This window comes from Hesperophylax consimilis, chromosome 22, assembly GCF_061612785.1.
Source record: "Hesperophylax consimilis isolate HC1 chromosome 22, BYU_Hcon_1.0, whole genome shotgun sequence".
In the NCBI taxonomy this organism is placed as follows: domain Eukaryota; kingdom Metazoa; phylum Arthropoda; class Insecta; order Trichoptera; family Limnephilidae; genus Hesperophylax; species Hesperophylax consimilis.
In genome coordinates, this window is record NC_142857.1 from 20,550,323 (window position 1) to 20,577,689 (window position 27,367).

General features: G+C 36.0%; 2 protein-coding genes across 3 annotated transcripts; one reads left to right on the top strand and one right to left on the bottom strand.

Moving 5' to 3' along the window:
* Positions 1-400: 400 nt before the first annotated feature.
* On the bottom strand, positions 401-15,426 carry LOC149413210 (eukaryotic translation initiation factor 4H-like). Of its 2 annotated transcripts, none has more exons than XM_089644874.1 (6): positions 15,341-15,426; positions 14,855-14,990; positions 13,018-13,199; positions 8,499-8,665; positions 5,849-6,013; positions 401-4,432 (listed from the first exon to the last, which is right to left on the bottom strand). In XM_089644874.1, exons 1-6 carry the CDS (start codon positions 15,376-15,378, stop codon positions 4,281-4,283), a joined length of 840 nt encoding a protein of 279 aa, XP_089501000.1. In that variant the 5' UTR covers positions 15,379-15,426; the 3' UTR covers positions 401-4,280. The 2 variants fall into 2 exon arrangements, with proteins under 2 accessions (XP_089501000.1, XP_089500999.1); XM_089644873.1 differs by having other exon boundaries at positions 5,849-6,028.
* Positions 15,427-16,223: 797 nt separating this feature from the next.
* Positions 16,224-26,200, top strand: Mybbp1A (MYB binding protein 1a). Its single transcript, XM_089645557.1, has 6 exons — positions 16,224-16,442; positions 16,626-16,811; positions 18,922-19,104; positions 22,478-22,690; positions 22,917-23,697; positions 23,830-26,200. The coding sequence occupies exons 1-6, from the start codon at positions 16,251-16,253 to the stop codon at positions 26,145-26,147; spliced, it is 3,873 nt and encodes a 1,290-aa protein (XP_089501683.1). The 5' UTR covers positions 16,224-16,250; the 3' UTR covers positions 26,148-26,200.
* The last annotated feature ends 1,167 nt before the right edge of the window (positions 26,201-27,367 follow it).

A 27,367-nucleotide genomic window follows, 5' to 3' on the forward strand; every position in this document is an offset into this window, starting at 1 on the left:
TTTGAAAGCATTGTTTTGATGTTTCGAGAATTCAACAATCATTAGTGGCGACATGGGTCTCGTGATTTCAGTAGTGACGTCTGTAGACTGTGCGCAACAAGTTGTTTACGACATGAGTACACAACATGGAGTATCCCTGTGGAAGACCTTTTATTCCTGCTGCTGCCTTCTTGGCTGATACCATCCATGAAGGTTTTGCGACAGTCATAATAAAGTCCGGTGATTGAAGACGTGCCTCATAGCTATAGCCTCCCAGTATCTTTGACCTAAATGTGGGTAAAAATATATTTCTTTTAAGACGCAGCTGTATCTTTTGCTTTTCTCTCGGGAACGAAGTAAAACAATAGTTTTAATAACAAAAAGATTTAAATTTTTAATGTTTTTATTTATTTTCACAAAGATACAATGCACAGTATCTCATATTGTATAATATGTATATATAAGCCGTATGTAAAAATTATCGTTTATGAAACTCCCGTATTATTAGGTTTTAATAATACACAATGATAAATTACATTTAGTTGAAACATTTTCTCTTCGTCTTTCTCACAACAAATAATTTGTTAATATTTATTCATAACAATGTGCTATAAATTTTCCATTTATATTTTCTCAATGTAACCATTTTTGATATTGAATGCTATTAACTAAATTTGAACCATTCTAGGGAAGAAAATAGTTACTATTATCTGAAAAATACACTTAACTTTGTATGTCATTTTGTACATTTTTAATGCAATGCAAGCTAATGTTACATCACCTAGTCATTATTAAAAAGTGAAGGCAAAATTGGAAAATCTATAGTAAATATGGGCAGATAAGGCGGCGACAGTTTGGTTACATTTAACATGTAATGTAACTTGGAACATCTCCAATAATAAAGTCAATACCTAGAGCCCAATTGCTTGTATGTATTAACGTCAGTAAAATGTTTATTTCTACCGGGTCTTACCGAAATCTTAGAATGCACAAGCGGTTTGTGGGGCTCAATATTTCAATGAATTGGAGTACCACCATGTTGTAATGTAATAAGTTAGTTAGTTGAACAGTTGATCGCCGCCGCCTTTAGCTAGGCTAGAGATGGTTAGGAACCCGTGACTCAATACAAAAGATAAACACCGACATTCAAAATATCTACCATTCGCCATTCGCTCACTAAAATAAGATGCTTTAAAAAGATTGGGAAAATAGTTGGATCAATTGGCATTTTCTGAGTACGTAGCTCAAGCTACCATTAATGCAGTGTAGAAATGTAGGCTTTATGCTGCACAAGGATTTTCACAACACTGTAAATAATGCTTTCTCCCAATATTGGTTATAATTTGAAGGTTTTCCTAGCATGGAGTAAACCCCCCTACTAATGCCTGAATTACACCTGCCGAATGCTCGGCTGAGACATTACATTCGGTAGGTGTAATTTGGCCTTTAACGTTAGACAATAGACGTTTTGATTTAGCACAAATAAATCAAAGATTTTCACTGTCCATTTTGGTGTTGTTCTTTGTTGGGCACTAGTTTGAAGATAACCTATCTAAAAGATTACATTATTTTATAACCATTCGATCAAAATTCCCCAGAGTTTTTTTTTTTTGGTTTATTTCACGGTAAAAAAATAATTATCAGTATAATTACTAGGATCCTCCGGGGAACGACAGAGAGGTGGCTCTCCAAATTTGGACTGCACAAGTTGAAGAAAAAAAAGACAAAGATTGAATAAATAAATGTTGAAAATATTTAATACAAGATTAGTATAGGATATACAAAAAATAAATTATTGCCGGAGATGATAGTCGAGGATGATTGATTTCATCAGTTTTACATCATCATTAGATCTACACATATATTTATCATATTCTACTGAAACAATGGTCACCACATTCAATCAAAACAACACACAGTATTTAGTCCATACCTTTCCCACTTCCGCTAATTATATATTTGTTTTTGTAAATTTCAGTAACATTTTATGAACAATATAAAAAAATAGAAAATAATAAAACTAACCCCTAAATAAACAATAATATAAAATGGGAAATGTGTACGAATAAATAAAGTGGTATAAATGAGAGAAGGGGAATTATTTACGATTAAAAAATGATCAATATTGACGTTTGTAATTATCATAATTAACATAAATTCCGTTAACTAATTAAATTTTTTTTCCAACGATACACAAAAAACGGTAATATAATAATTTTTTATTTGCTCCTTTAGCAAAATGGTACAAATTGTGACAATTTTTTTTTCTTCGAACCTCCAACTTTTCAATAGAATTGCTTGAAACTCTAAATACATAATATTCAAAAGAGATTGTATTTAATCAATAAATGGCGGTTATTCGGATATCCGACAAATGTTTTGTTTTTTCAATTCGGGGCTTTACAGATATCTTATCAATTACCTTAACTTAGCACTTTTAATGGACGTTCCACTATTATTGTTTTATAAGACCACTAAAACTTTGAAGAAATGGAAAAATTATAATACGACACCAAAAAATTTAATCCCTCCCTCGCTAGAAGCAAAATATCGTCAAATTCCAAATAACCGTAATATTTTAAGTCAATTTGGAGGAAATAGACAAAGTTTTAACAAATTTTGCATTTGTTGAACAAATGAGTAAAAAAAAAACACCTTTCAATAAAAGTAAGCAGCTTTGAATTAATTAATTAAGATAAATAAAAAAAAGAAATTAAGGAATTTATTAAGTTATAAAATGTCGTCGATTCAATGCAACGGCGTATATTGAATATAAGACCACTTAAAGTATTCACAGGACCGGCCCGCAAACATATTTATAGATACTATAAATAAATTCAATCATTGGCCTTTTAATAACATATCTATGCCGCATCGATCGCCGATATTTGTAGTGTAATCGCATATCCAATACCTTTGGCAGTGTGCTTTACTCCCAGACATAATATTATTCTTGTGGAGTAAAGCACTTCTCATAAGTCATTGAAATGTCAAGAGATGTTAAGTTAGTTTATAGCGTAGTTAATTAAAAGCACTGTATGAACTACCACCGCACACAGGTAACATGATTCTAAAGAAATATTTTTAGTAGTTCGAATCACGAGTTAAATGTCGAGAATAATAATTGACTGGTTCATACAATGTCGGGGTATACAAAAAAAAAAGTTTAAAAAAATGCTACTTATTCCAATGATCCGGTTCACAAGACGGCGCATTCAAAAACTACTCAAGCCCATTACCAATGCACAACTGTTAAAAATACAAACACGGTCACATTAGGGTTCCTGTTACAACTTCATACGAATAAAACATACTGACGGATCAAATTTATTTGTTTATTAGTTTTTTTTCAGGGCGCACCGGGGGTCGAGGTGCCTAAAGATTACAAATTAAAAATTAAAAAAAAACTCGAAAAGATCAAATGTCATTGCTTTGTAAATAATTTGGTGTACAATCTACATTTAAAAAAAACCATCACACACTTTGGTAGACTCCCGTTTTGGAACACGATTTGCGAAAAATACTTATTACTACAACTTTTGTACGTTAGCACGCCAAATGCATATATATACAATCGCTTCTATTTGACGAGACACAAAAATAACAATAAAATCTGTTCCAGAGTGGGAGGAAAACCAAATGCTGGGATTCAAGATAAATTGATCATCAACAACATACATACATACATCGTGTCAACACTTCCGGCTACTGAAATACCCTGTACCATTTCAAAACCTAATGGCATATTTTAATTGATTTATTTAACCACATTATACAATCTTCTAACACGCTTTTTGGTTGTTGATTTTATGACAAATTCATTTGACTATGACAACATACAAATTATCATTTTTATGCATAAATCAACTAAGGATCCCCCATTTTGTTTCCCATTTCGACGCTCAAATCGTATATGTAATATGTACACTTCACGGTCTGTAAAAACAACATTACCTTTGAATGTGTAAATCAACTAAAAACATTTCCAGTGTGTATGTACGCGCCTTTTGTAGTATTAGTGTTGTAAAAACAAAGAGGAACAATGCGTCAAAAGTGAACAAATTATACAATGATGTAAGAAAAGTTCTGTTAACATTTAAAAAAATGTCAACAAATCGAGAATTAGACTTGCTTATATTAGTATATTCGGATGTTACGATAATTTAGTATTGTCACAGTCGGCCGAATTATGTAAACAATGAAAGCGATGAAAGGTGATCTTTCCCGTTGCAACATATAGACTTTAGACCCCCCGTGCTTTAATGTTTTTCCTTGGCTGGGTGTAATGAGTTGTGGTGGACCTAGGGCTTCTTGGCTGCAGGAACGGCTGTAGCCTCGTCGCGGGGCTTTGCACCCCCGAAGATGGCCGAGTGCTGGCTCGTCTGCGCCAGGGAGTTGATGGGCGTTTCTACCGTTCGGGGCATCAGCTTTAGCTTCGGCCGACCTGTCGTATCTGGAATTATGCAAATTCCTGTTAAAACGTATTCGTGTGGCATAGTAAATGGATTAAAAACAGTTAAACTGGCACGTTATAGATAAAGGACAAAGTTTTCATGCTTAAGACTTTTTCAAACCTAGAAAACTGAAATACAAAATTGTCCACCTCATAATAGATAATATTATGTAGTTGATTAAATCATCAATATCATAATGTTTGATTGAAATTATGTTTAAATTTTAAATACTAATTACTATTAAAAATTGCTGAGGGTTTGAAAATACAATAAATTTATAAATCCTTCATTCAATTTTTTTTGGAAGTGGACTTGAGATTGTCAAACGAAATAGTCTAGGATCCGGAGACAACAAACCCATAGAGTCATAGAGTACACATAAGAAAATACTTTGTAGTGAGAAAAGACGTTTAGTAAGACTTTAAAAAGTTGGTCTGCACCTCTTGGGAGAGTTTTTTGTAAAAATTACATCATAAGGTACATGAACGGGAACGGTTTCGTAAGATGGGGATCGATTAGTAGAAGAGAGTCGGGAGACCTGTTTTTTTCTCATCCACTTATCAACCCCTATCGTAATGGGGGTGACAGATTATGCTATAAGCTCAAAGCGTTTTATAGAATTTCGTATTGTTTGCCATACAATCCCAAGATGGTGTGTTATAAGTGTGGGCGTGGCGACGATGATGCACCGCGATTTGTTAGCCAGGCGATATTTAAAAATTATACGACCCCCTCTCCAGCCATGCAACAATTTAAAGGGCGCCGTAATTACGCGGCTCAAAGCGTTTTATAGAATTTCGTATTGTTTGCCATACAATCCCAAGATGGTGTGTTATAAGTGTGGGCGTGGCGACGATGATGCACCGCGATTTGTTAGCCAGGCGATATTTAAAAATTATACGACCCCCTCTCCAGCCATGCAACAATTTAAAGGGCGCCGTAATTACGCGGCTGTCATATCAAGGTGACAGAACCCATACAAATAAATGATATACCGCGGCAGTTCCCCAATTGATCGGACCCTGTCTCCAGAGGAAGATTATAGCGTAGTGGGACACCTCAGCACATAACCCCTGTAGGCCACGCCCAAATTATACATTATGCATATAGCCGTAATGTGTCTAAGGCTTTAGAAACCGTTCCCGTTCATGTATATTCATATTCCCTTTGATGTCATTTTTACAAAAAAATTCTTTTACTATTTCCATGACTGCGCGGAACCCTCCAAGAGGTGCACTGGCAGACCAACTTTTTTAAGGCTTAGTAAACGTCTATTCTCACTACAAAGTAGTTTCAGCTGTGTACTCAATGACGTAGGTTTTGTTGTATCGAGATCCTAGATTAGAATGTAATTACATAAGATAGACAATATAAACAGAAAAAATATGAATAGTAATATGCATAAATCTAATTACCTGGCTGTGAGCTAGGCATGTCATCGAAGTTCCTCCTGCCGCCGTCAGGGCCTCCGCGGGGTGGGCCTCCCCGGCCCCCCATGCCCCCTCCTCGCCCCCAGTCTCCTCCGCGGCCCTCGTCTCCGTCCCGGTCTCGGCCCCCACCTCCTCGGCTGCCCCCCCGGTCTGCAAGCATATTATCTGCGCATAGGATTAAGATTTTATTTAAGATCCTTCGCACAAGAGTGCAGATTGACATTAACATAATATTATTATACATACGAAATATCAAATTAATTTAGTTTCGAAATGTTCATATTTCAGTAATAAGTTCAAATATAACGTACAGCACAACTTGGCGTTACATTGGGAGTTGGGTGTATTTTTTATAACCACTTTAGAATTTCCCGTAATCAGCTAATATGTTTAATCGCTAGCTTGATTAAGCTTCTATCGAATACAGAAACATGTCATTAATATTCCTCTAATGGAATTTTCTAGATATTGTTTTGTATCGTGTGTCATTTAAATTATTTTTAAAAAATTTAACTTCTGTTTACATATTAAAGATTGCAATTTTTTAATGTCTGCAACTAAAGACATTTCCCGTAGACCATAAACAACTTATAAAAAAAGTAATATTCAATATTGCCCCAGATACATAGGTATAAGGTAGAGTAATTTCGAGAATTAACATACAGAATTCATGCATTTATAAATTTGAACATTTTAAAAAATAAAGGGATAAACGACGAAATATAGGTGGATTCATTGGCTTTAAATCACAGCCAACAGTTTCAAATGTTTCGGTATTAATATTTGGAGGTATAATTTTTGGAATGAACACGGTCGAATCCGGTACCGAATGCTAAGAAATCTCAATCGCTCAATACATTTTTTTTATTTATTATGCTATCGTTCGAGTGAATAAAACTACTGTTGAAATTAAATATGGCACTAGATTCTCTTTGTGATGAAAAAGATGCACCGTAGTAGAATAAGTGCTTTTATTTGGTATTCAGTGTCACTTGCCCATTAAAATTGTATAGGGAAACTCAAGAATATATGAGATTAGTAAACATATTATACTAGAGTGAATTTTCTATTGAAGAATCACCTGTCGAAACATTTGTGTCACTTTAGCCGAGTTGTGCTGTACTTAGTATATATCTTTGATTTTATCTGTGCAGATGTTCAGGGCTGGTGATAATGACTAGACACACGATGGCAATGTGGTGAATCATTATTAGCAGTCCCGTGTTACGTGTTATCACTCGAAGGTCTGAATCTCTATATTTAAACATGTAACTGCGGTTGTTAACAGCCTATCGTCATTAAATAATACCTGCTATGTGATAATATAATATTTTATAGAGTAGAGAAAAAACCAATTTAGAATCAGGAAAATGAAGGTATACCTCCAAATAACATTTAATTATATTAAAAATGATTATTAACACATTTATGGCGGGTATTTTTTGCGCTGGCGCTAACGCTTTCGCCGGGCGAAAATAATGTAGTAACTCAGCATACCCAAGATATAAAAGTACTAAACAAAAATCAAATATTATTTGAAATATAACTCAATTAACCTTGTACATACTATGTTTAATACGGTCTGCCTAACGGTATTTGCCCATACCTGCTTTCTTTAATTACGTCCGACATCTTTCGCTCACTTGAGTGGGGCGGAACAGAGATAGATATTTGAATCGGGTTTCACGGTCATAAAAACCCTCATTCCAGTAATAGAATTATTACAATAACAAATAATATACTATCCTTTTGTTTAAATACCGATGTAAACGAAAGGCACGAAGATGAATTGCAAAAAGAAGACTTGCATTACGATTCGATAATTATGTACATATAGTTGGGACCTTTACAAAGAGATTGGTATACAATATTCATATAAAACACTGAATAATTCAGTCTTTTCTGCCATTGAAATGAGGCCGGCACAAAAGGTAGAACTACCCTTCCCGCCGTTAAGCATCAATCGACCGAAGGGGTAGAACTACCTTTCCCGCCCAAAGTGTGTTAATGTACACAATAAATAAAAAGAAATAGAAGTCTCCTCTAATCTTCGCGCTTAAAAATATGTTTCTTCCCTCTCCAGTAAAATCTGGGGTATTACGCACTCAGCACGATACTTTGCCAATTCCCACATATAAAAGTGTATCCTTGTGAAAGGTGTCTAATCGTAAAAGGCAAATAGTAATGTAGCAAATAACACAAGGTAACAATCTTAAATAAACCCTAATCTTAACATGGATGTAGTATTGGAGATAAGAAAAATCAAAAGTCCATTGCTTCTGGGTCCAAGGGGCAAATAATGTATCTTTTTTCTAATTTCACTACGTTTACATAGAATTTAGACTCTGGGTTGGTGGTGTGTCGATAAGAAATATTAAACAGTGCCTGGATTCGTACATTTGAATGTCATTTAGTATTTTCATATTCGGCTACAATGTTTTTAGGGAAAAAGAGCTTAAATAAATAACCATCCATAATATATGAAATTGTGTTTGAACAAGATTGGCAACCATGTTGAATAACAGTATCTGTAAAACTATTTTCTCAACATGAGTTGCTTCTTCCCCAGAATACATCAAGGGTTAAGAATCAGCCAATATTATTAATTCATTATTATAAGTGGTTTTGGGCTCACCATTGCCGTATCTATCTCCGTCACGACTTCCGCGGCCTCCGCCCCCACCCCCTCGGTTGTCTCGCCTGTCGAAGTTGCCCCCGCCACCTCCGCGGCCTCCAAAATCGTCGTACATGCCCCCACCCCCGCTGCGGAAGCCACCGCCGCCCCGACCACCTCCTCGGTTCCTGGAGAAACATTATATTAGTACAGGCCATGCATTTTCCCAGCAATCACTGATTGGGTTCAAATACCTTGATATGAGCCAATCTCCAATAGAATAGGACATAAGGAGATGGGTTTATCATAACATCTTAATTTCAATTTCCTACACACTTGTAACTGATTTTACAAGTTTAAGTTTGAGAATGTTTATAAACAAATAGGAAATAGAATAACACGTCAATATAAATATTTTCATTATGAAAAACAGAATAGGTAGACTGAAATGGAGAACCAAACAGACACCCACTCCTGATCAGTGTAGTATACTTATGCAGAATGCACGGTCATAAAATTAAGCCAATTAATATTACCTTGAAGGATTTTAAAGCTAGTATGAATAAAATCTATGTGGACACATCAATCAGATCTCAAAACTCCCTGATAATTCCTGGTTTTCCAGGTCTAGAAAGTCCATACTACGGAGAGATGAAATGAAACTGGTATCCAAAATTACAGCACCATGGAGATGGTATTTTACAAACAGAAATCTTTCAAACACCAAATACTTAATAAAGCCTGCACACGTCTCACGATCAGACCATTGCAGAACCCCGCATGTCTAGAAGAAAGCGAGCTCAGATTTGGTGGTAACAGATTTCAGCATTAATTGGTACTTTCAGTTTTCTAGACCAGTTATTGCATTCTATATTTTATCACAATTAGCAACTACAGAATACGCTTCAATTTGTCCTTGACTATCCTAATTCACTTACTGCTTTATCAGGGTGGCCACAAAAAACGGATTTCAAAATTCCCTGATAATTCCAGGTTTTCCAGGGAAGTTTCTATATTTTTCCCTGATATGTTTTATTTGGTATAAGGACATATCGTTCAAAATTTTATTTTTGAAACGAGATTTTCATCTAGGTACGCCAGAAAATTAGAACAGATACATAAATAAAGGTAATTCCGTCATCTAAAGCATTTATTATTTCCTTGCACCACAATGATCTATTCAAAACAAAATACACTTAGGTATTACAAATTTATGATATTTCGCCTGAAGACAATTTGTGTACAAATGAAAAGACCAGACAAAAATAGACAAATAAACAAAAGTAAGTACAGTAGAACCCCGATAATTCTAAAAAACGCGTAATTCAAAATTTTCGCCAAAAAAAATTCCGCAGAAAAATTTTTTCATACAAAATGTTTTTTAATTCGAAATTCGTTAATTCGTAATTCGAAATTTATTTTTGTCCGCGCACGAAAATTTGTTCGTGAAATTCGAAAAAAAATGATTTTTGCGAAAATAAATCATAATATTTCGTAAATCTGAATCTAAAAGTCAGCCGTGGCGGTAAAACGCCGAAAAATATATTTTTACGGGGTTATACATCGTCCTAATTAGTATTATTATTTTGTAAATCTGAATCGATTTACACTGGAATGTTGTATTTTTTCAAATTTATTTCGAATATCCGAGTTTGAAGGGCCGAGAAAATACGTTTTACGCGGATATATGTAGTAGTTTTACGAGTTTACACCAAATATCTGTATTTAAAGGGTCGGCCGCGACGAGACTCGGCCGCGAAATTTCGATTTACGCGTAAATTTATCGTATATTTACGAATTTATTTGAAATATCTGAATTTTAAAGGCCCGCCTCGACGGAAATCGGACGCGAAATTTCAATTTACGCGGAAATATATCGTATTTTAACTAACTTTACTTCGAATATCCGAGTTAAAAAATACGGCGCGACGGAAATCGGCCGAAAAATTTCGATTCACGCCGAAATATGACATATTTTACGAATTTACTTCAAATATCTGAACTTAAAAGGCCGGCCGCGACGAAAAACTGCCGATAAAATTCGATTTACGCGGAAATATTTCATATTTTTACGAATTTACATCAAATATCTTCATGTAAAGGGTCGGCCGCGACGGAAATCGGCCGCGCATTCTCGATTTAAACGGAAATATATCGTATTTTTGCGAATTTTTTTCGAATCTGAATTTTAAGAGCCGGCCGCGACGGAATACGGCCGCGAATTCTCGTTTAACGCGGAAATATATCGTATTTTTACGAATTTAAATTCAGATATTTGAAATAATGGGCTGGCTGCGACGGAAAATGTCCGCGAAATCTCGATTTACGCGGAAATATATCGTATTTTTACGAATATCTCAATTCAAAGGGTAGGCCGCGACCGAAATCGGCAGCGAAATCTCGATTTACGCGTAAATATATAGCATTTTTACGAATATCTGAATTTAAAGGGCCCGCCGCTACGGTAATCGGCCGCGAAAATAAAGAAATAATTGGTATTAATACGAATTTACAACTAAAATACCACCCGGATTTGAAGAGGCGGCCGAGAAAATGGTTGTTTTTTTTTTCATAAAAATTCGAATTACGTGGGAATTCGTTAATTCGAAATTTGATTTTTGATGTCCCGTGGATTTCGAATTAACGAGGTTCTACTGTATTGACACTTTGTAAAAATGTTGATAATGATGATCTTTAAATTTTATTACGACCGTACTGGGTGTCCGACCCTTTTGACGCTTTGTTGTAACTTTGCTAGCTTTTTCTTTACAGATTTCGCACCTACATAGTATAGGGGAAAAACCAAGGCGGGTGGTTATACGAAAATAATAATAAAAAAAATACCTACTTATCTAGTTTGTCTTTGTCGGCATATCTTTTGTTACACACGCCGCAATTTAAAGTAATAAAACACAATTTTGGGACTTCACAAATCGTAAATAAGGAATTTCGTTATATTTTTGGAATTCCCTGATATTTTAAGAATATTTTAAAATTCCCTGACATTTCCCTGATAATTCCCGGTTCCGTAAAATTCCCTGATAATTCCAGGTTTTCCCGGTTTTCCAGGTCTGTGGCCACCCTGTTTATATACACTTATTTATTTTTTTCGTTAACACTTTATGCACGCACATTTGTTTGGCGACAATTTCTACAATAAAACCCAAATTTTGACGCGAAGGAAAACAGGAAGAATGAATAAATTTTTGTGCAAACTTGTCCTGAATTTATTGATGTAGTAAAAATGTGCGCATTTTTTGTTTTTGTATTTATTTAATACAAATTTATCTTTTAAAATAAAAAATAAAAACTGTAAGATGGCAATGCATACTAAAATTAAGGTAAAAAATAAACATTTTGTCATGTGGCATAAATTATGGTGGCCCGGAGGGAAGACCTTCTAAGACAGCGAGCCTTAAACTATGACGTCTTAGAGAAATGGGTTAAGGGAAAACTTTCAAAAATTCATAATCTGCTCTTTCATACATATTTCGCAAGTTATGCTAATTATTCATTTTGCATATATACGGGCGCAAACAAATAATTCATCCTAAGAGGAAAGCTACAAGGCAAAAATGTGTATATTCTTGGTATACCTTATATTGTAGGTAATAGGCATTAAAATCGCTTGACGAACGGAGTCTAGAAACGTTCGATTTCAAGCACAAAACTGGTTTTTATTTATTTTGTAAATAATTTTATAAGAAAGCAAAAAAGTTAATCAAGTGAAACTGTCACAGATAATCTTAGCTATTATACTGTATTTTAAAAGTTGTTTCCTTTACGCGTTCATACATTTCTATTGAAAATGTATTTTTTTTAGTAGTTTACATTTATATTTTTTATTGAGTAATTTATTTTTTTATTTGTATTCTACTGAAGCAAAACGAAAGAAAAACCTTCAATTTATCTAAAGCATATTTTTTGGTATTCATAATGTACAACAATTCGTTATAAAGATTAATCAAAATAGTGATTTAGCATTAAGCTTCGCCTTAATATTGTAAAGCATAACTTGCAATAAGCGTATTTTGATAAAATAATTTAATTAACGCCACTATGAACGTGTGGATTATAACGAATGTTGAGTTTAATCTTAAGCTGGCAGGAACAGATATTGCCTGTTTAAATTAGCTTTGGAGGTGGTAAATAGCAAATATCTATCCTCTGATAAGGACAGGTTGTTTCCATTTGTTTGTTGGCCATTCAGTATCATTTTGTAGTTTTAACAGTTGAAAGTATATTTCAGCTTTTGAACAAACTTTGATCAGCAGAAGAGGACAATTATCATGTTGTTAAGGTTGTGAGCTTAATACAATTTAATAGAAAGCTAAACGAACCTAGAACCGACGTTTAACGAGCAACTTTCAAATGTAAAAAAAGAAATGTGGCGCTCAATGGCCATTTGATGTCTTTGTCCCATGTGAATTTCTGCGAAACAAATGGTCCTAGGTGAGTGAATGTTTTCTTTCAGACTGTAAGAACTATATTTAAATATTATGCATATAAAGAAAACAGTTTTGTCTGTTAGATAATTTACCTGTCATTGCGTTTCCCCTCCGCAATGTCAATCTTCAGTATATGCCCGTCCACCTTGAGGCTCTCGTTCATGTTGACGGCCTTCTCCAGGTCGTCCACATCCTCAAACTCCACGTAGCAGAAGCCCTTGAATTTGTCCGTCTCCTTGTCCTTGACCAGGTGCACGTGACGGATGGTGAACCCCTACAAACACAACCACAATTATCTAACACTATTCAAATACAAGACGTAAAATGGATCATACAGAATTACAGGCAATGGCCTGTAATGACCTAACATTGTAAACATCACAGGCAGACTGATTGCGTGGAAGAAAATTAGAGCAGGATGGGAAGTCCTCTTAGTCCTGTGGATTGGAGGCGAATGGTTGAGACCAAAGCCAGTGTAAAACATTTGTAAAGAAAGCCAAATTCCACCCAGGCATGTAGAGAGACACTCATCCCCACAATATTCAATTCCCGTACATATTTCTCGAGAATTTTTAAATAATATGAAGAAAAAGTAATCACATAGTAAATATATTTAAAGGAAATTCAAAGTAAACTTTACAAAAAAATTATAAAGCACCTATTTTCACAGATAATATTATTATGTATATCAGTTTTCATATTTGTATACAGAAATGAGTTCATATTTTGAAAATAATTGAATATAATCACCCTTACTAATAATAAATGCTGTGTAAATATAATGCGGCACGTAAGGTTTAAACTTTCGACACTTCATAGCCACGTTTCAAGATGTAAGAGAAGTTTCGCTAGTGACTAATCAATGCCTCGTTTTATTATAGTTTTCACTGCTTAGCATATAAAAATTCACAGGTTTTCTGTTAATTTGTATAGAACGAACATTTAATGTGCTCACTGTATCAATGTATAAAAACTTGACATATTGCCACAGCTTTGGTTAAATCGGCCTTAAACCACGCTTGGCCGGCTTTACCATACCAACGTTAAACCGGCGTATAAGAATCTAATTAGTAAGACGTAATTTCTGTAGACGATATTCATATTCGATGTTCCTATTTGAAATTCTTATCAGTAAAATAAAGTCCTGTATTCATTAAGCACCCATATCCTAGGTCTTATTGTCAATATTAGATGCTGCCGCATAAATTGGGCCAACGCACTGGGCAAGGGCCACTTAGCATATATATAGGCCGTCGCATGTGGTGGCCTGTTAACCCATTTATTGTCAGATTTTCATGCATACATCAAAGGATCTTGGCGCCAACAGCGTTCACATGTTGGCCCAACAAATACTAGGGGCTTCATAGAATTAACCTGTTGAAGACAGGGGCATAAAACAGAAAAATATTAGTGGAATCTAAAGTTTTATTAGCCCGATGCTGATTTTGTCTCTTGAAATTTGACATCGACCCTTTTAGAAGCAAGCCACAGAATTAGGTCTGCCACTGTACCATTTATGGTTGTATGATTTTCTGAAGTGATGAGTCTTAATATATCTGGGATTATTATTCCCAGATGACAACAATTTAAGACTCAGCATTTTAGATACAAGATGATTGGTATAAAAACAATGAATAGAGTTTGTAGTTCTACATAATATTTAATTTATTGGCATGAATATACCATTAGCTGGTAACTTACCAACAACTTAACCAATACATAATTTGCATTATGTCAATGATTAGTACAAAATAAATTAGCATAAACTTTTTACCTGTTTGTTTATATTCTTGACATGAATCAATTGACTGATAATATGCCAGGACTGGCCGATGAATTATTTACATGCCAGTTTCTTATGAACGAATTAGCGTATAAAAAACACTGACACATGGGTATAATATATGTTTATATGGAAAGAGTACTTACTTCGAATATGCGGTGGACGTCTCCTTGGACGACGCCATCGGGTAAGTTTCCTACATATGCTTTATACGGAGGCTCTGTGGGCAAAGGTTTCCCTCCGACATTCCTGCGACTGCCACCACCGCCGCCCCCAAAATCCCTGTAACAAGAAACCCTACGTCAACCCCCTGATCCGGAAATCACATATCAACATCATATCACTCAACATAACATATTCATTGTACACAAAACACTGGCAATCCAGAATCTCTGAAAAAGCCGGCTCCGTGGCGTTTCGCGGCAGCCAGGAGGAGCGATAACATGTGGAGTCTGCCAGACATTCGCACGATTCGACATTTGGCAAGCGTCGAAATTAAAGCTGAACCGGTATGAAATAGAGCGCGGTACCAAAATAATTAGGACACAAAGCGTTGCACCTACAAGAATAGGTCGTTTGAGATGCAAATAACGAGAAATTTAAGTATAAATAACTGGAAAATATTTCCTCACCTCGGATCGCGTTCGCCATAATTATTACGACCGGCCATGTTTGGATGCGCGGAAATGCGCTTGCGCGCGCATCAACTCGATACCCTTCAAAGTTTAGCCAAAAATGTAAAATTATCTAGCCGTTGAAAATATACTTACCTAGAGTTAAAATATAAAAAAAAATGTAAATTTATCAAATAAATCATTAAAACAATAATAAAAACTTCATTTGAAACCAAAAAAAGCAATTATAAAATGTTTATAAAACATAATCTAAATCTGAGTATACACCCGCGAGCTGGACTGCCCAGCTGAACCACGCGGCTGGGCACGCGCTTCATTTCACAAATGTATACGCAGAATTACATCGTAATGTATTTTCTACCGAATATTTTTTCAGAACAATACAAAAAGGCATTCTTAAAATAAAATTACCCTTCACGATATGAAACTAGCTACAAATAAATTTATCTAAGCTTCAAATGAGATAGTTGTTCATCATTGTATGAAATATGAATTATTTTGTTACCTGTGCGATTTTACTACATAATTTATTAAAATATATTTTATATACAATATAGAAGCTAATAGATTGAAAATAAAGCCACCTTATTATTTTGAACAAGATTTTATGCAATTTTTATCAAATTAATTTCCATTTTGTCAGGGGGTGACAGTTGCTCATAAATAAACCACCCACCACTTGCTTTTTGAAAAATGTATGTTTGCCACCCTTCGTAGATGTATGTTTGCAACCAGCAGATAACTCGCAGCAGTCTACCAGAGGGCTTAAAGGTATTTTATTAAATAGAGTACAACATACCCCTGAACGATTAATACTGGCTACTGGCAGCACTTCCATGAAAAATTACCATAGATGAATTGCACATGTCATAAAATCTATGAAAAGTGAAGAATGTCAAATTGAAACATGGCTGTTGAAGTTGAAGAGGAAATTATTCCTGGTGAGGAAATAGAAGTAAAAAAGGGAGAGAAAAAGCATTCCATCAAAGCCACAGTGTTAGATTCTTTCACACAATTAGCCAACAATAATGAATCGACGAGAATAAATGGCGGCGTTAAACTACTGGGCTATTTGTTCACGAACAATGCTGCAGAAGAGGTTAGTTTCGCCATGTGTTTTGTGCGGTGTTGTCAATTTTAACAGAAATCCTGTTGAAAAATCGTCTTTTTTGTTTCAATTTTATATATTTTAGTGTATGGTTGTATCATTACCTACAATCAAACGAATTATAACATTATATTGTTTATAGGTTGTATTTTTATACTGTAAAATTGTTTTCAGTCTGAAAAAGAGGCGGCTTATGCCTTGAACCGTTTAATAAGAGGCATTGCCACCAACAGGCCCAGCGCCAGGCAGGGCTTCTTCACTGCTCTCACTGTGTACCTCAACAACCAGCCTACCATCACAATTACCTCCCTACTGAAGGTTCTCAACAAGGAACTACAAGTTGGCGGACAGTCTAAAGGCGTATGTAAACATTTACTACTATTTGCAATCTGCTTATTTTATTAAACCGGGTAAACAAAGTCCCCATCGGAATTCCAACAAACATTAATTTTAGTAAATATACAGAAGTGGGACATTGTTAGACACATTTAATTAAAACACTTTGCGTAAACTTGTCAAATTCCACTGCTCCAAGCTCTTTAAAAAAAACAACACTTGATAATAACTTCTCTATCTAATGGAGACAAGTTTAAGTAAACATATACATTAATGGCACAAAATAGGTTTATAGGGTATAGTTCGGGTTATTTTAATAATTTTTTGCATATTTCCTAACTTTCAAACTTAACTTTGATTATGAAAAATGTAACTTTAATACATCTTTTATCATCTCCCACCACATAAATAGTTATTTCTTGTAGTAATTAAGTTGAAACCAAGTGCTATTTATATTTTTTTGCATATGAAGCGTGCAGCGGAATTAGACAAGTTTCCAAAAGGACGAAATTGAAAGTGCCAAATGCCTGCTATTAGAATCCGTTCCGGGCCGTTGCATCACCAGAAAGGGCGACGGCAAAACATCAAAAACATTACAAGTTATCATAAAGACCATGAAACAGACCCAACCCAACGTTTGTGGCCCGTGATCTTAACAAATTACCACCACTTACTTCTGACCATATCGACGTCACAAGACTTCTCAAAGACTTGCTGAAAGCCGAAATGGCCAGAAAGGCAACAATATTCGATACAAACGCATTAAAGCAGGACCTCAGTCAATTTAAAGAAACTGTCAGTCAAATCTCACAAGAACGCTCTACCACCATCGAAAAATGTGAAACCTTTCGTAAATTCATTCAACATTTTAAACAAAAAAAATGGAATGAAATGAAAAAGGCGAATGAGAATATACTATCTTGGAATTAATAATTAAAATTATTTTATTTTCCATCAAATTGACCATCTTGATTTCAATTAGTATGTTTCTTAAAACATTTAAAAACAAGTATTCTCCTACCATATAAATACCGTTGTAAAAGCCAAAACTTAGTGAAATTAAAACTTGACGAGAGAGAAAAAATCGAAACCAGTGATAATAGAATTTTAGTGCATATCCCTGCCAAATTAATCACATTTGGCAGGGATATGCATTCATCACTTTCCATGATTTTATATAACTTTTTAAAAGTGTGTTGAATTGTCATTGTGTTGATATATCATGGAACCCTAAATAACATAGGTATATAAAAACACAAGCGCATTCGAATGCAACTTTGTGTCCACAGACATATGAATATTAATAGACGAGAAGTTAAGGACGAGGGGTTAAAACAAGAGTTGCGGGACGCAGAGAGGAAAGCTGACTGTGATTCGTCAATAAATCAATCTGACTTGTAAATAGGCATCTCGCATTATAATATCACCATTTAGTTCTTAAAAGTAAAATCTGCTTTTGAATGAATACACATTTTTACATGGGAGCGCAAATTACTCGTCACGTTATGAACAAATTTGCGAAGTCCAAATTCGGCAAAATAAATTTCTTCTATTTTCAGAGTCGAATATTTCGTTTACGTATTTAGTTAAGACACTTTTATAAATGTTCATAATTTACTTCCCAGCAACCAACCAGCTTTGTGTTTCGCGTCCAGACGTATCTCGATGTGATAGTATATGTTTCTACAACTGATCCATATTATACGATGTGAATATGCTTATAATATATGGAATGTAATACGACAATTGGGTTTATTCTCTTTTTCACATCTATTTTTACAAGTTTTCATAGCACAAGTCAACATTTTGCCGTGTTATTTCGTAAAATGAACCGATGATGCCTCGACCATAGTTCGCACAAGAATGATGACGTCACGTTTTCTAAATTCACTTGAGGCCATACGCGAGCACAGCCGGCTCCAATGGAACCGGTATGGGGAGTGGGAATAATACACTTTTAATCACTTAGGGCAGGTCTACTAATATTCATATGTCTATGTTTGTGTCAAAATTTTATAGCAATCAGTGAAGAAAGAACTTGTGGAGTTTTAAAATTTTGAACAAACGAACATTTACAATTTTATTTATATATATTGCATTAATTGTTACATTTTCAATTTGTTTATTTCCACAGGAGACAGGTGAGCTATGCACGGGCCACGTGTTGACCTGCGGTGCCGTGCTGCGCTCCGGGCTATTCCTCCGCTCATCGGCGGAGGAGCAGGGCGAGCTGATCAGCGCGCTGCTCACCGCCGCCAACAGAAAGGCCTACCTGGGTCTCGTTGCTTACTCTTTCATCGTGGACTTTGTTGATACCGTAAGTTTCATTCAGTCAATTTCAGAGTATTGCCCTGGTGAAAGACTACCATTTCAGAATCGAAACATTGCTTGAAATGAATTTAACCATGTTTGGTGACCACATCTAAATAGCCTGGTACTTTTCAATCTTCCTCCCCTTTTCTTAAGACCCACAACGCATCCCAATTGGGGATGCCATAGTCGCACTGGCTCCAGATGGTCGGAAAATGCTGAACCTCTTTTGCTGTATTCACATTAAATTAAAAGTTTCATTTAGTGTATATAACACCATTAAAATTGGTCAATATGTTTTAAACTTAAACCAGTGATTCCCAAAGTGGTCTATATCGACCCCCAGGGGTCTATGACAACCTGCAAGGAGTCTACGTAAGCGAAAAAAAAAATTGGGGGTCCGTGAAATGAAAATGGGGGTCCACGATAGTGGATCTCAACATACACTGATAGTACCTATTTACTTACACTTAACCGATACTAAAGGTGAATCAATATTTCATGTTTTGAAGGATTACTTCATTGAAAAAGCAATCCTTTTTTCAAATATAATGTCAGTAGCTACAGATGGAGCACCTGCCATGGTTGGACGTTATCGTGGATTTATAAGCTATTTAAAATAAAATGTGCCAGGGGTGTTAGCAATACATTGTGTCATACATCGACAACATTTAGCTGTTAAAAATTTGAGTGTTAGATTACATGAATCTCTTCAATTAGTCATCGATGCAGTAAACCGAATCCGAAGCAACGCGTTGAATACGCGGTTATTTGCGCAGTTGTGTGAAGAAAATGACGAACACTTTCATCAATTACTCCTTCACACTGAAGTACGCTGGCTGTCGAAAGGCTTATGTTTGACAAGATTTTTTGCACTTTTTGAGACAATTTTAGAATTTTTGGATACTAAAGATATAGTTTTAAAAGACAATTTAATGAAGTGGAAAACAGACATCGCCTATTTAACAGATTTGTTTACAAAATTTCATATGGTTAATTTGCAGTTACAAGGCGACAGTCTAAATTTGATTAAAACTAAGTCCATCTTATCAGCGTTTCTTGCCAGAGTTAAACTAATAAAGCAAAATATTGGACGGGGCGCATTTTCCCAGTTCCCCAATTTGTCACAGACAAACTGCCAGGAAGACGACGCTTCAACCTACGTTTAACATCTAAATGCCCTCTATTCAGATTTTGAAACTAGGTTTGAGGATGTTTTGACTATGGTAATACCACCGTGGATAATTAACCCATATGGCGACATAGAAAAAATATACCACCAAGGTATTAGTGTACAAAACACTAATTAGACCAGTGCTTACGTACGCAGCCGAGACGTGGGTTCTAATTAAGAAGAATGAGCGAGCACTGGACGTTTTTGAAAGGAAAATTTTGAGGCGCATCTTCGGACCGGTTCTAGAAAATGGATTTTGGCGCAGACGTTTTAACAATGAGTTCTATACTCTGTTTAAGGAGCTAAACGTCACAAAATTCATAAAACTGGGAAGACTTTGGTGGCTAGGTCATGTGGAGAGAATGACCGAGCATCAAGAACCATAGTCCCTGCTGAGCTCAAAACCGATAGGGAGAAGGAGCCTGGGAAGGCCAACACCAAGGTTAAGATGGAGCGACAACGTCCTCAAAGATTTGCCTGCCTTGGAGCTTCGAAACTGGAGAGAGCTGGCGCGGAACCGAGATGAGTGGAGGAAGACTCTTGAGGAGGCCAAGACCCACCAGGGGTTGTAGAGCCAAAAGTGATGATGATGATAATGGTGACATAGAAGAAACGAATGTCATAAAACAAGAGGAACTGACTAAAATAAGTACAAACGAAGAACTTAAGGTTCAGTTTAAGCACGGATATCAGCACTTCTGGCTGCAAAAAAACATACCCGTTACTTATCCCGTATTAAGGAATAAAGCGAGGAAATTTTTAATTTCCTTTCCATCGTCATACCTAGTGGAAAGGGGGTTCAGCGCTGTTACTATTCTAACGAAAAAAAAGAAACAGACTGGACATCATTAGCCGAGGAGACTTAAGATTAAACCTTACAAAATTGACGCCAAATGTTGATAATTTATTATTAAAGCATCAGGTTCCTCCTTCCCACTAAAAACATTTACTTATTGCTTAGTTTAAATTTATGTTACGTTTATTTTATAAAACAGATACAAATTTTTATTTTGAGTAGTTTTAATTTAAATTCAATTAATAAATGTATAAAACTGAACATGAGTTTTCACTTTAAGTTTTTAACACTAAACTTCACTACAGTTAGACATTTACAAAAAATCAATATCAGGTAAGTAGGGGGTCTACCAAAAACAGAAAAACATGGCAAGGGGTCTACAACACAAAAAAGTTTGGGAACCTCTGACTTAAACTTTTTGGCTACGCTTTTGGATGGTGAAACAGTTGTCACAAATTTTGAAAAACTTTTTATAACCAAACATTCTTGCCTGAACCATTTGGTTACAAGAATTGGTTCAATTGCAATGACAAAGTTTTAAACTGTCTATTATTAATAAAAAAATGTCTATCACCATTTTATCTTTGACCCCTTAGCTGTAGTTGAAAATATTAGCTTAAAATAAATGATGCAGTATTTTAAATGGGTAAAGGGAGAATTGGCCACGTCTGTTACAGTGCTCGGCATAGATGTATATATTTAGATGAGACACAAAGTGAAAAAAGTGGTTCCACTTTGTTTGATGTTGTGAACATCCATATCTATACCACCACTTTGTCGACCTACAGCCATCGGCTGCGGTTGAATGTGACATTGAAATGTCTTTGTGATGTGTGTTGCGTAACTGCATAACAACTCTAAAAAGTTTTAGTTAAAAGGACGACGGAACTACTTTCATCTCGACTGAAGATTAGAATGTGCTAAGCGATGTTTTGTAAGAGCCGTCTTCTCTACTTTTTGTAAATCTTAGCTCTTTCTTTAGACTTTAAGGACGACTGGAACAAACAGAACATCTAAGCATTACAGTTTCTGTGGTAAATTTTTCTTTCTACCCATATCTACATACTTTCAGCACAAGTACTTATTAAAAACTAGCTGACGTGTACCTGGCGTTACTCGGAGGCTTTTCTATACTTTCCATAAATATAATATGCATGTATTATATATATGTATATACCTTCCCGAAGAAATTTTCTACATGATAGTGGAAATACTATCAAATTCACTTTTATAGTTTAGAAGAATTAAGCGGACAGAAGTGGATAGCGACTTTTTTTTATACTATTTACAAATGTCTCACACTGAAGCCATTGCAAATCAATATTTCAATGACAGAGATTTGAACACTGAGACATTTCAGTGTTCAAATTGATTGAATTCCGATATCTAAATAGTGTGTCCCATTTCCAGAGCTCCGAGGAAGACGTAACAGAAAAACTGTGGCCGCATCTGAAGGAGGCGCTGTCCAAACCACTACTGGAGCAGTCCCTGGACTCGCTGTATTGTCTGTTGGCTCTGGGGGGAAAGTTCCCCGCCCTCACCAAGAAGATCATCAAGAAGAAGATGGGGCTGACGGCCATCTTCTGCCCGGAGACTGTAACCATCATCTGCGATAAGTTGATGGTAAGTAGTGTTAAATCAAAACAAATAATGTTGTTTTATGTATATTCCATTTAAGTTATTTGTGGTGATTGTGTGAAAATACCACCATGTAGAATTATTACCGGAAGGGTCGATGCCTTTAAATTTTATGCTACACTTTGTGCATTTGATCTTGCTTTTTTTTGCCTATTAATAATAAGAATTTTCTGTCTTGTGTTATATTTGAATTCTTATGTTTTGTTCTCAGAATGCCCCAGACTTCCCTTCTGTCAACCACCCAATCTATGAAACATTCGGCAAAGAACTCTCCAAATCTGAGCACCTAGTCTTATTTTGGCAAACCGGTCTGGAGACTAAACTCAGTCTCCGCAACCAAAACAGATCCATTATTGCCCTGACAATCCTCGACGCCATACTGAAAAACATCACCGAGCATTCTAACCAAATCCCTCATCTGTTCAGCGACATGTTCATCCCAAACATATTAGAATGGTTCAAGGGTTTCAAATCCGCCGGTGGAAAAATGAAGAAATACCGAGGAAAACAGCAAAGGTATGAAGATGAAGAGGAAAATGATGGAAGGAAGGTCATATTGAAAGCCAAAGATGTGTTTGACACTCTCATTGACACCGTCAAGAAGGAATCTATCGACAAACAGGTTTCATTAGAAGTTTTGAAAAAGCTGCTCTTTTATCCAGGTGACATTATGTTTGGAGAAATCACCAATTCAAAGGTGATCAAGTCTCTAACTGAAGAGATGAACGCTGAGGGTGTTAAAGAATTTGCAGATATTCTGAAGCAGGTCATCGCCAACGAGAGCAGGAAAGTTCAGATGAACAGGACAGAGAGAGCATGGACCAACACAGAAAGACTGCGGGCGGCAGAGATGTTCACTCACCTGGTGAACCACAAGGCCACCGCAGATAATATCAAGTGGAGGATCAAGAAGATGCAATTCCTTCTGAGGGTTAGCGTCTTCAAGACTTCTGGAGATAATGAGTCGGCCAGCGTCAGCTCTGAACTTGCAGGTATTTATATATTATTATTTTTTGTAAATTTGAGACTTTCCTCAATCACACATAATCATTTCATTTTAAGTTAGGATTATTTCCATTTTACAATTCATTTTCATAATTTTAATTTGCTTCTCTCCTTCACAGCTGCTGTCAAGAAGTGTTTCTTCCGCTGTCTGAACTTCACCCTTCCCAAACTAGAAACCCTCCTGAAGGTTCTCTCCTCTCTTGTGGACTATACGGATGAATACCTTTCTGACGAAGCCAACCTCAGAAGGCTCACCAAACCCATTTCTCCAAAAACATTGGAGAGCTGGAAGGCCATGAGAAAGTTCACCAAGAAACTGGTATCTTCCTCGAGCAGTGACAGCTCTAAAGCAAACACAGTGTTCCAGATCTTGTCATTACACAGCGGGCTCTTCCTGTTTGCTGATGTTATGAGTGAAGAGATGGCCGCCAGTTCGCTCCAAGAAGTCCAGAGTTGCTACGATCATTACATCAAGGATCGCAAAGGAGGGAAGAAGAAGATAGTTGAAACTAAAGAAGGAGATATCGTGGATGAAGAACCTGAATGGATTGAAGTATTAGTGGATGTCTTTTTAAACTTCCTCTCCAGAGATTCGTTCCTCTTGAGGAGTGTAGTTCAGTGCGTCTTCAGACTTTTGTGCGAGTATCTGACCCCCTCAGCCATCGGACAGATCGTTTCCGTACTAGATCCAGACAGCGATGTCAATCCTTTGTCTCACCATGGAGATCAGTCGGACGAAGAGGGATCTGACAGTGGCTCAGATGAAGAGGAAATGATGAATGGAGATGCCGATAGTGAAGATGGTGAAGATGCTCAAGATGAAACCTTCAATGAAGATGATGAGTCTTCCGGGGATGAGGATGTTGACAACACTACAGTCACAGACCAACTGAGAATGGCTGTTCAGAAGGCCCTAGGTTCTGCACTGCCGGAAACTGATACCGAGAGCATAGATGCCGATAACATTGGTGAGGAGGAAGGAAAAGAATTAGACAAAGCTCTGTCTAGTGCATTCAAACTGTTGAAACAGTCCAAGGGGAAGAAGACCCGCAAGGACAAGAAGAATGACAAAGTGTTGATGGATTTCAGGACCAGAGTCCTGGATCTTATTGACATTTATCTGGAAAAGGAACCTTCCATGGAGTTATGTCTAGGAATGCTTTCTCCCCTGTCAAGATGCTTAGAGTTCAGTATAAAAGATTCAAATCAGCAAGCCCTGGAAGCCAAGGTTAGGAAATGCCTCAAGTGCCTCACATCGGTGAAATCTTTCTCGTCAACCGAAGGAGTCACCACCGAGTTGCTAGCAGAGTATCTTCAGGCCATCACCAACCGAGGCAACCGAACGCAGTTTGTGTTTCAAGCTTTAGGCGATGTTGTGTCCAAATGTAGTACATTTGTAGTTCGTTGCTCGCAAAAAATCAAACCGACTGAAACGCCCAGTAAGAAAAAGAAGAAATATAAACCTTGTCCCGTTGTAGAATTATACAAGGAATCTCTGGCCACATTCTTCACCAAGAGAGAGTGTCTTCTTCCGGTCATATTGTTCCATGAAGTCCTTCAGCTCACTTGGGAAGGGAACTGGCAAATACTACCCATTATTCTCCAACATTCTTTTGCAGATGGCGTCCGCCAGTTTAGGAAAAATGAAGGCTTAGAAATGATTAACTTATTTTACAAAAATTTGAAACGTAACTTAAGAACCGAGAGTGCTCAAGAAATTTCAGCTAAACTTAAACCAATTGAAGAGAAATTATCAGAACTTGTTTTAACCAGCTTCAAAAATAATAAAGAAGTAAATGAAAGGTTTTTCGCAGTCCTCATGAAACTATTTAGCACAATAAAGAATTATCATTCCTCTGTAAAAGAATCAGTTGAGAGTATGTCTTGGGAACAGTTGAAACCTGTTGTTCAGGAGTGCAGACAGTGCATCAAGTTGAAAAATACATCCGACTATTTCAAATTCTGCCAGTTGTCAGGGTTAGAAAAGATAAAAAATAAGCAAGTGCAGACAATCAAAAAGGTAGAACAAAAGGAATCCACAGACTCTGGACATGATAGCAACACAGATAGTGACACGGAAACTAAACCATTGACTAAAAAAGAAAAGAAAAAGAAGCTTAAGCAAAAACAGAATGGATCCATGGCAAACGGGGATGGCTCAGATGAGGAACATTCCAAAGATAATAAACACAAGAAATCCATGAAGAGAGTAAAGAAAGAGATATCCAAGAAAGAAGCCAAGGAACTGAGGGCACAGGCCTCTTCAGAGGGACTTGAAGTAATCTCCTTCAGTAACTTGCTGGAGGCTAATATTGACGTTGATGATATCGGAGAACAAACTATCGACAGTGATGATAACAAATCAAATAAGAGAAAGCAAACCACAGACGATACTCAAATTAAAAAGAAATCCAAGAAAATGAAGAATGATTCGTAATCATTCATTATGTGAATTGAATGTTTTGTTAACATGATTTTTTAAATAAATAATTAATTTCTATGTATTTATTCAGTGTTTCTGTTATGCACCTTATTTCTAAACCTTTTTTATTATACAGATATATTGACTGTGGGAGTAGTTATATCAGAGTTCATTATTAGCAGTATTAGCCAAATAATTATACAATTTTGATGGCCTGTATGGTCTCGACTAGCAAGCTTAAATTCTTAACTTAAAGTAAATTTTATTTGATTAATTTGTGTTATTTCACAATTTACTTATTTAAAAATAATAAATAGTATATTTTACACTTTCCAGTGTGAAGATACTCTCAGTATTGTCCTGGTGTCAGGTCACTGAAACGTTGCTTGAAATGGCTTTGGCCTTATTTGGTGATCAAATCTGAATAGTCAGGTTCTTCCCACTACCTTCAGCCTCACAAAATACCTCAATTGGGGATGCTGGCTCCAGATGGTTGAGAGCAGTTGGGACTCTTGTGCAGTTTCACATTAAAAAAAAAACACCAACAGAAAACACAAGAAATGTGATGTCGGTGCAATTCTTTGCTTAAATTTCCAGTCAGTGGTGACATCGTTTTCTGTTCTGTTATTAGCGATTTCTAAACGAAAATCTGAAACAGAAAAATCAGAAAGGAATACGGTCACATCTAGGACTCGAACCCAACCCTTGCCTTGCCGGGGCACCGCTCTACCAGAGAGATTTTTCTGTTTCAGATTTTCGTTTAGAAATCGCTAATATCGTCTTCAATAATTTAATATTACAATTTGAGGTTTTACTCAATAAAGTTATTCCAAAAAAAATAAATCATTATTTATTTATTTTGTAAGAAACAAACAGCTTTTACATAATATACAATGATAGATATAAATATACAAGTTAACTGAAGTCAAGCCACAGAAGTTTCTTATGCTAAAGTTCATTGGAAATGAAGTTTTAATATCTTAAAATTAATTTGGTGTTAAAGGAAGGGGAGAGGAAGAGGATAGGAGATGCTCCCGATACATATCATAGTCTCATATTAATAATCGATTGTACGCATTACTTCATATCGATATTTCTTTAGGTTATTACCAAAAATTTCAATGCTGCAAAATTTTGTATTATATTGTGCACATATACAATTGGGGAATTTTTTCGAATGTTTGTTCTACACGAGGGTAGATAAAATAAATCAGATTGTCGGGTTGATCTAGACG